Raw genomic sequence first — 10,229 nt, 5'->3', positions numbered from 1 at the left:
ATAAGTTATATTACGGTGACGATTTCAATGGATCGGATTAGTTTTTATTTTTTTGGCAAAACTTATTCGAAGATTTTTGGACTCAAGATCCTACTTTGGTGATGAAAATATGGACAAACCATCGACTTTGAATGTAGTTCCATCATATCACTCTCACTCACTAAGATCACTAAGAATCATAACACCAAGGAAGATATTATGTCGAATGAGACCAGAAAGCAACTAAAAGAGAAGAAATATTACTTGCCAACAAAGACAAAATACAAAAGATCAGCTGGTGATGTGCTGGTGAAAAATGGCTGAATCTAAGATCCTAAGATCCTTATGATATGTTTTTAGGAAAAACTACCCGTTAGCCGATCTATATACTATGGATTCTCTAAATTCTTCAGAAATGCTAGCAACTGAACAAACTGACTGCAATGCAGCATTGCGAAAGTCCTTGGGAAGCTTATACGAATGTTGAGGGCTGCGATGAGCAGATTGGCGTTCATGGTAAAAGTTTGTTCGACTTTCGCCAAGGACTTTGGAGTATGTGCATGCTAGAACCTCTGAACGTGCTAGAATCCTACTAAATAAAACATTATTAATGCGAAAAAAAGACACATCAACCACGAATCGAACATATTTGTCCACTACGATATCTCTGTTTATTTATAATAAAGTTTGATAAATGTTGGGTTTGGTTTCCAGCTTGTTCCGGCTGTGCCCATTTTCCACTCCACTTTTTACCGGGATGCCATTTTTGTTATAATGGGTGTAATTATTGGTTTGTGTCTGTGTGTGCGTGTGTGTGTTTAAGTATATTTGACTGCATTGTTCCTATCGAGCTTTCCTCGGGGTAACACTTTACACACAGCACGTCGTATATACTACAATGCACTTTACATTTTTCGTTAGTCACAGGTTGGGATCGCTCCGCTCCTCTCCTGTGTCCCTGGAGAACGGATTCTTCCTCCTTCTCTCTCCTGATCGTTCGTGTTCATTTGCCTAGAGTGTTTAGTATGGTACTAGTATGGGTTTTTATCCTTGTTGTTGCGAGCTTGCGAGTATGCATCCGCTGCAATTGCATACGGTGCGCTCATCAGCACCGACTAATCGTAATAATGTATCACATTTTGATAATGACGAAACGAATGTTAAAACGTAACATATTCCTCACACCGAACTTGCCGGTTGTGTGTGTATGTGTATTTTACTATATAATTGATTACTTTTGTTTTTTTTACTCGATAACCACTACGCTGTGCTGCACTTGCGTGGATAGTTTACTATCCACGGCTTCGGCTTCCGTGGCTTCCGTCCATCTCTGCCGTCGGTTTACTCAACGTGTTTATCAAATTTACTTTTCTGTTTAGAACGTGTTGTGAGTTTTTTTAGGCGCCGATCGGTTAATATGAATACATCTTCACCATTTGCAAACCGCATCTCTAGCTTGGCAATTTAATAAAATGTTTTTTGTTTTAGTATTTTTTGTGAGTTTTGTTTTGCATGCTTAATGCTGCTTATACTTTTTGGATTTAATGATTTGCTAACGTGAATAAACGTACTTGCCGGAACGATTCTACTGCACTCGGATTTGGGGGTTTGTTTTCTGTTTTCGCGCGCGGCTCAACTTTCAAATTCAAATGGCAGAAAAAGAATGCGCTAATGGAAGCAGTTTAATATGCCGTACGCCGTACTTTTCTTACGATGTTAGAATGTTTTTACTTATGAGTTACTTTTGTTTTGCTAGATTTTGTTGGTTTTTTTCTTTCTAGTTCGTCGTCTTATTCGTAATATGCTCAATAGCTACATATTATATACAAATTTCAACTTGGAGGAGAAAGTTCTTCATCGTACGTACTACTGCTCGCTTATTTGACTAGCCTTGGCAATAATGAATAGGTTCTAGATTTCAATTTGCTACCGTTACTGCACTACTTAAATGCTACGTTTGGGTTATGTTGATATTGCTGCTACCACTAACAATAAACCGTACTCAAAATAGAAGAAAAGGTAATCAATCTATTTCGAACTACTTGCTGGACTTTCTACATAAATGGCAGCGATATGCAGCAAAGTTAGAACTGTTGAAAATTAATTGGTTCTACCTGAAAGTTCCATAACATAAGCTTACAAAAAAAAAGACGCATTAGTTAACCTTGCTCTATATGTGGATATAATTTAAATGTTTCGACTCTGTCTACGAGCTGCTCTTGGTGATCGGTTGAAGCAATGTACACACATACCAACGGTATGGCAGTGTTTGAATGATAGTGTGCTACTAGCTGCATTGTGGCAAGCACACAAAGAGCAAACATTTCTCCACCACACACTCTGAACGTTAAAAGCATAAAGCACTACTTCCAAAACAAACAAAACGTTAAAAGCATAAAGCACTACTTCCAAAACTTTACACCCACAAAAGTAAACCATTCTAGCGTTCTTATACATGTAACATTTCCACTGTGGAGTTTATAGGTGTGCGCCTTTAAATGTTTATCGATTTAATGTTCTCTCTCTCTCTTTTTTTTTTGTTTAGTTTTGATCTCTAGCGTTTTGGTTTAAATATCATCGCCACTGAACGGCTATCATCGTTTACTGGTTAATTATTTCATCTCTTACGTTTAAGTTCATGTAAAGCTCTTGTACCATTTTCTGTGATCCCTTTATTTTTATGTAAAGTTATCATGTATATTCAAATTGTTTTTGAAAGTAATAAAATAATGATAAAAGAATGGCTGTTTGAACACAAAAGGGCGAGTGGTTAATAGAAGCAACTGGAAACAGTGAATGGAACTAAGAAAAAAAAAAATGTTTGAAAAATAACACAAAAAAAAATAGAAAAACGAACAATTGTGCGAAGACACAACTGGTTATTAATAAACAAAGCAGCAGTAATGAGAATAAAAAGAAAGTAATGAAAATTTTAAATTTGTTTATAAAACTAGAGACTAATAGAGTGAAACAAAAAAAAAAGAAATGAAAAGCAATTAAGTAAACACAAATTTAATGATATAAAACGAGAAAAAACAACGTAACTGTTGATAAAGGTCTGTTTGTTGTTAAGGGACACACATAATAACGTTTGTGAAACGAAATAAGATTTGTTCAAGTAAATATGTTGCCTCAACTACATTATGTTCCTTGGGAACTTTAATCTCTCCCTTCTATCCGATTTCGACTGTATTTAGCTATATAGATAGTTGTTTCTTCGGTATGTTTTGTTGTTTGTTTCTTCAGTAAATGCTACTTACACTAGCACCTATGCTATGGGCAAACCATGTTCAGCATTGATTTACTTATCGCTCGATAAAATCAGTTGACTGGTCAAGCTCACCAAAGCCTCAGCCTGACTGGGCAGTCGGAAGGGCGCTAGTAGGAACTTTGCAAACTGAACAGACTTTTGTGCCGGAAACGTAAGGGACGGTATAGTCAGACACCTTTGCTTTGAGTTTGAGCGCCTAAAACCAAATTCTCATCGTTTCACTACGTCTTTCAGGGTAAACGGCTTACACGCTAAAACCATCCAACTTGTTGAACTTATTGAAAGCGAAACGAAACAAACCATATCCAAAGCTAACAGCAAAACTTTAGCTACATGCTATTACTTGGCAATGCTCTTTGCAAAAAAACACAGTTGCGTACTGAGCTGTGACTGAATGGATGCATTTAAATAACGCCAAACTGCAATACACCCTACACAACTTCAATGCTTGTATCCTCGAAGCATTTACATTAACGTGATTAAACCATATGTTTGTCACACTTATACACTAGCAATGTACGCGCCTATCAGCGAATAAACCACCTGCCTTACAGATACGGAAACTATACCTCTATTTTATGGTGCTGTACATGCCCTCGGGAGAGCTTTAGTGCAGAATTTATGAAATACTATTCATTTAGTTTCGAGTTTCGTTTCTAGGAGTGTAACGGGTATCTTCATTGCTATCTGGCCGGTGACTAGGCACCATTCGCTATGTACAGATTTGTTGCTGAAACTTTTCATTAAAACTGTGTTTCCTTTTTTGATTAGTGAAATTTACAACGTTTTTTCCGTCTCTTGCGTTGAGTTTTGTATCGCTCGCCGTATGTACAGGTTCAACAGACTTACATCGCTAAAGAAGGTAAACAAGTATTGTAAGAAGGAAGATGGCAAGAAGTTTGACAAATTAGTTACACAGAGCTAAGTTAGATGAGTATTTAATAAATAAAATAATAAATAATATACAAATTGAAGTCCTTTTCCATAAAAAGAAAAGAAAACAAAAGAAAAACATTTGTAATACTAAAAAAAACATGAAAGAACACATGAGAATACGATTAACACATAAAACATAGAAACAATGACATTAAGAAAATAGAAGCTACAAAATAGAACCATAATATAACAATAAACACAAAACCCACAACAAATCACCCAAAAACAGTACACAAATATTCATCTTTTATTGCAAAAAAAAAAAAAAAAAACAATATGAAAAATATGTATTCAGAAGTTTTTCGGTAATAAAACAGAAGTAAAACAATTTAACATACTTACAAAGAAACAGGGAAAAGAAGAAAATATCATCATCGCTCTTCAAGATAACCGAGTAACAGAAACATTCCACTGAAACTCGTCGAAACACTGCTTAATCTTAACGGCTACCGCTCTTAACACGCTAATTAAACCTAACAATCGTCTTAGCAACTATTTCCGATCCATACTATTCCTAGAGAAGAGCCGTGTCACCAAGGTCACCGAACCGTGGGACAGACGCATTCGACCTTTACTTTCCCTTGCACGTACGGAGAACGACATGTTTTTTGCTCGTTTGTTTCATTCCTTCATCATTCCATCTGTTTTGTAATATCACTAGTGTATTTTGATGGCATTTCATAGGTTCGAGTTATTTGTTGCAGCATTTATTTGTGTTTCGTCTGCTTTGCTGTCTTGTTTTGATTACTTGTTTTCATTTTTCTGTTTCGTTTTTACACCTACAATTTCGAACTACTACAGCTGTCGAGAGTGTATGAGTTTTCTGATTTTTCTTCCTGTCTTGTTTTCCTTCACTCGCCACCATCCATAGTGTTGGTGAAATTAATCAAGACTCAGGCTACGTGTTGCTACAATCGTCCGCAAGGATTATAGTTTTGTTTTTGTTTTGTTCGTTAGTGGTTGTTTCGGTTTCAAGCTAAACACGCCTCACTGCTCAACCATTATTGTCTTCACTTGTTCGGAGTGATGTGCGTTTTGTTCTGCTTTATTTAAAGGTTGTCTGTTGCTGTGTTGTTGTGCTTAAAGTTTTGTTCTGTTCAATTCTTGCCCCTCACAAACTCTTTGTTGCGTATCCTTGCTCTATAGCATTCATGTTATGTTGGCTTAGGTTTATATCGCTCTTCTTTACATTCTTTTTTTATAGTTTGTTGTCTTTTTTGTGTAGTTTCTCATCTTATCTAAGTCTTTGCTAAAATGAACAATAATTTTCCACCAGCGTGTTTGTTTGTTTTATTGGTGGTTGCCAATGTTACAACTAAAATACTTGTTTCCTTGCAACTTTAACTGTTTTTTGCTCTCTTTTTCTACCACTCTAAACTAATATCTCATTAGGTTCCTGTGCATCTGGGTGATTCAAACCACAGCACTATACGCGAAGCCATGTTATTCTTTTCTATGTATGTGCTTTGAGTGTTGTGGTTGTTGTAGTTCGCTTACCCATTTCTAAGATTAATAATTGACATTTTTTGTGTGTTTTCAATATCAATACCACGTACCAACGGGAAGAAAAAAGGGTGTGTCCTATGATGTTGCGCTTCTGTGAGTGTGATTCGATCGTAAGCCTCCATCCTGGGTATGTTTCGATTTGAAATCTTGCTCGCGAAACTGGACGAACTATTCATTCGAGCAGGTTTAGCCGGGCTTCGTTCGAGCGCTTTCGCTACACGCCTTAACGCTATATGAAATCCGTTTTTGGCCATTTTATAATGCTGTTTTTCCGTTTGCTAGTGCCTTCTTTCAGCGAACCGGGAAGGTTTGTAGTATTTTCATTCACTATTTGTTTCTTGACTACTTAACAATCTGCTGACGCTCGCTAGACGCTAGGAGGAATTAAAGTAAGGTATAGAAAAAATGCCTATCATTAAAAGTGTAACTCTTGCATTCACCACCATTTTGCTGAGCTTGTTGCTGCACGCGCACACACACACACATACACTCTATAATATTCAACCGTTCCGCTCTAATGTGTAATGTCAATTATGGTTCTACTAATATTGTTGATGTTACTAAACCGAATGCGTTATGGTTCCTAAATCTCTTAAGGAAGTTGATTCATTTGTGCTCTACACCTCAAAAGAGTAGATGTGTGAGTGTAGAAGGAGTTGTATTTCCTCTTTTCATCATCGATCGAATGCAACCGAGGAAGGTGTTTGTGCGGCCATTGTGTTTAGAATTAAAAGGGCGGTAATAATTTATTAACCGTATGAGTATAATTTTCAGCGTTTTTCCCTCCACACACACAGAGACTCACACATCTGATGTTGATAGTTTGCGATGCCTCTGAACTGTTAAAAGCTAATGTATGTTGCTTTCCCTTCACGCGAACACTATAAGCGAAAGCCAATCGTTGATCATTAATTATCATTCGTTTACTTTAAATGTATGTGCGTGTCACTTACGGTTGTGCGCGTGTGTTGTTTTATATATTCTGCATTTTAATCTACAAACTTCCTTTTGGACTGATAAAATTTGTAGTTGCACCCAAAATAAACAGACAATGAAGTAGAGAGAGCATGAGTGTGTACGTGTGTGTGTAACTAGTAAAATTAAGCAACAATTGTTCGTTACTGTAATGGTAGCACCATAGATGATGTGAGTTGGAAACCAACTGATCGTGAACCGCGATCTAATAGAGAGCAATTTTGATGGGAGTAATGAGCACGAGTGACGTCTCGTGAAAGAAAACAGGCTCTAATCAACGAGAAAATTAACATTCGCCTTCCCTGCTCCTTGCGAGAGTTCAGAAATGGCTAAAGGGCTACCACTATTCAACAGCTAGACTATAACAGACAACAGGACCGTCTTCTAGGAAGGACAATTGGAGGCAAATGAAATCAGGTCTCTAAGAAGTGGCTTTGTTGCGTACTATCATCAGCGCTCGATTGTTGTACCAAACAACCGTGGCGTCTTGTTTGACGATTAGCATCCGTAAGCTTGCAGCAGTCATCCGACCCAATCCCGTGGGGATAAGAATCGATTCAAGGAGCTGACAAAACCATCGCGCACGGTGAGTGATGATGAGCAACAGGATTGTGTTGCGTGCAGTATGGCCGTGAGCTGTGAAGATAGGCAGATAACAAGCGATGGTAGCGATGAACGCTGTAACAGCAGCCAGGCGGTGCGTAGTGACCAGACGATGCGGAAGAGGATGATGAGGGGTGCGTAAGGTCGGAACCGGAAGGGATGGTGCTGCGTGGAGGTGCAGCCATGACTGGCCACTGGGGATGGTTTCAGCCATTCTCATGTATCGTCCGATCCGTTGCTTGCTCTGTCGGGCTTGAGCGAATCCATCGCACCGCTAGGGCCAGTGATGGCTAGCATCTGTTGCTGCGGTTGCTGTTGATGCTGTTCGCCTTCATTGTTGTTGGCCGCCTGCACTTGCTTCGAGCGTCGGTACTCTTCACTGTCCATTCGATTTAGCTCGAAAGCTGAGCTGACCTGTTTGGTAAAGGGCAAGGGATAGGAAGACTATTTGAGTCGAGAATAAAATGCTGGTAAAGTGTTAAAGTGGTTTTCAAGTGTTATTAATTATTTTGCTGGATTTCATAAAACCATCTCCATCTCCAATCCATCAAAATGTTCAGATAAACTTATGTTGGTAAAACGCACCACATACTACATTTTAATAGTTGCTTGAATGATACGTGCATAAGTTAAGGAAAAATTTATAATTTGCCCAGTTATTTAAAAAAATTTTTTATTCATTTATTTGAAAGATGCTCAAAATCCACAGATTTAGTCCGAATACGAATCTGAACCTAATATCTAAATGTTGTGAAAACGTTGGTTCAAATGATTTTTGTATTTCACGATGGAGACGCCTGGTTGAACACCAGAATGATGATGGAGGCGCCTGGTGTTTACTGAAAACAACTTAAAGGACCTGAATTTCGATCAACTAATAAAAAAGTTTCTCTCATTTTCTTATTCCAATATCAAATCCTTCCTTACCGGACTGATCGGAGTGACGATGATTTCCGTCTTGGCAGCAGTCCGCAGCAGCGCCGTGTTTTCCGTCGTATCATCTTGATCCTCTACGTCCATATCACCGTACACGTCCCACGGTGGCGAATCGGGATCAATCTCGGCCCCGATGTCCAGATCCTCTTCCTCGATGTCCTCTTCCTCATCTTCCTCGTCATCCTCCTCGTCCATCATTATAACTGCGGTGCGTTGGAATGCAAAACCACAACGCATGAAAGAGAAAAAAGAGACACACAAAACCACACAATAGAATACATTGCAAGGAACGGGGTGTAATTAAAAACTAGTAAAAAAAAACTGGAAAAGCACAACATCGGTGTGATTTTGGGGTGGGAGCACAAGGAAAACACTCAACGAAACAAATCCACAACAAAACATTACAATAAAATCAAACACAACATATAGCTCGCAACATTGACCGGTGCTTTCGCAATGAACTAAATCAACTGGAATTTCCAGAGTATGAGAACTATATCCTTCACTTCGGGATTAGACTCCCCGTTGTGTGTTTGTGTGTGTGTGCTTGTATTACAGTGCGTGAGAAATCTTCAATCTGTTTGGACCACATATAGCCTGACTAAATCGTAATGATAAACATAAATTAAAAATACAGTACAACACGTTGAACTGTACGGAAAGGGTACAAACAGTGGAACACAACATCGGTGAGTCGGTGTGCACGTATTGGGATAAGAAGTGTTGGAAATGCTTGCGCTCGGTAGGCTTTTATGCTTAGAAACACCAACACACACACACACAAAACACACGTGGTTTCACGTACATCGACACAAAGTTGCACACTGGAGTGATGAGAGTTTGTGGTGGTGATAATTGTTGTCTGGGATAATAATGGACACCAGGATAACATTGAAACATTCACAAACATTCATATAGAACAGTTCCCGAAGGTGGGGCGGGGTACGCTTATAAACAAAGTGTTAAGTAGACCGTGTGACGTAGTGTGTAGGAAGGAGAAGGAAGTTTGTGCTCGTTTTTTGTAAAGTACACTCGTGTTTGGTGAAGTTGTGCGTAAGTTTGTAAACAGCGAGCTTAGCTTAAGCACTTGCTATCATATAACACGAATTTTCCTTAATTTCTGGGCAATCATCCTAGTAATTTGAGTATGGTTTGAATACCTTAATAAAGCTACACCACGACGTATATGTTAGTCATAAATGTTGGTTGAAAAAATGGAACATTTTCTTATCATGATTTTATTGTACCAAATATCACCCTTATAAATATCGAAGAATTGGATTGAACACGTTTTAAGTTATCTTAAACTAACGTAAACCTTAAACATACTGAAACGGAAACCTTTTTCCATAACTGGCGTTTTATGGCTACGGAAAACACATAACAGAAAAAAAACATACAACATCACATTTTCCGTAAACGTATAACACTTACATGCATCACAGCAAAACCCTGTGTGGGTGTCTTTTAGAGGCAAAATGTACGCGGAATAAAAACAACGAAACACCAACCACAGATTCAAGCTCTCCATTTTCAAACCCTTGACTAATGCTTCATTTGCTTCCCTCACGCATGGATTCTTCAAACTCTTTCACAAAATCCCATAAATTGTGCATCGTGGGAAACGGTCTCAAAACAGAAGACAGAGCAACGAAACAGACAAAAAACAACCTAACCTCACTTTACAGACAAGCCAGCCAACCAGATGGGAGTGCGCGGTTTGATAGCCATTAAAACCCTTTCGATAATCGTTTCAAAAGAAAGCGTGAATGATGTCGTTAAGACCCTCGTAATGACCTTCGTCAGCACGTTTCTGCTTCACCGCGTATCACCAGCGCCCATCAAATGGCCATCGATAATAATTAATATTGACGATTATGGGCTAAAGGCAAGCCAGCTGAGCTGCAAAGCGATTTGATGGCGAGGCGCGATCAAGCAACGATTGAGGTTTGAATGATTGGATAAGTTTGCGTTATTCGGTGTGAAAGTGAAGGGTTTAAACCTCGAAGACTGTATACCGTCT

General features: G+C 38.6%; 2 protein-coding genes across 7 annotated transcripts in view; both read right to left on the bottom strand.

Annotated features, from left to right (window-relative positions):
- The window catches only part of LOC126563183 (uncharacterized), a 385,303-nt gene that overhangs the window by 213,658 nt on the left and 161,416 nt on the right, over positions 1–10,229 (bottom strand). The window lies entirely within an intron of this gene.
- The window catches only part of LOC126561449 (potassium voltage-gated channel subfamily KQT member 1-like), a 174,622-nt gene continuing 171,774 nt past the window's right edge, over positions 7,382–10,229 (bottom strand). For all 6 annotated transcript variants that reach the window (XM_050217597.1, XM_050217599.1, XM_050217598.1 and 3 more), the window contains 2 exons: positions 8,198–8,409; positions 7,382–7,684 (listed from right to left, as the gene is read on the bottom strand). In XM_050217597.1, the coding sequence (XP_050073554.1) occupies positions 7,487–7,684; positions 8,198–8,409 (410 nt within the window). In that variant the 3' untranslated portion in view covers positions 7,382–7,486. The remainder of the gene's footprint in view (positions 7,685–8,197; positions 8,410–10,229) is intronic.

The sequence above is a fragment of the Anopheles maculipalpis genome, chromosome 3RL (assembly GCF_943734695.1).
Source record: "Anopheles maculipalpis chromosome 3RL, idAnoMacuDA_375_x, whole genome shotgun sequence".
In the NCBI taxonomy this organism is placed as follows: Eukaryota; Metazoa; Arthropoda; class Insecta; order Diptera; family Culicidae; genus Anopheles; species Anopheles maculipalpis.
Note: the sequence above shows the minus strand (reverse complement) of the source record. Positions and strands in the feature narration are given on the sequence as shown.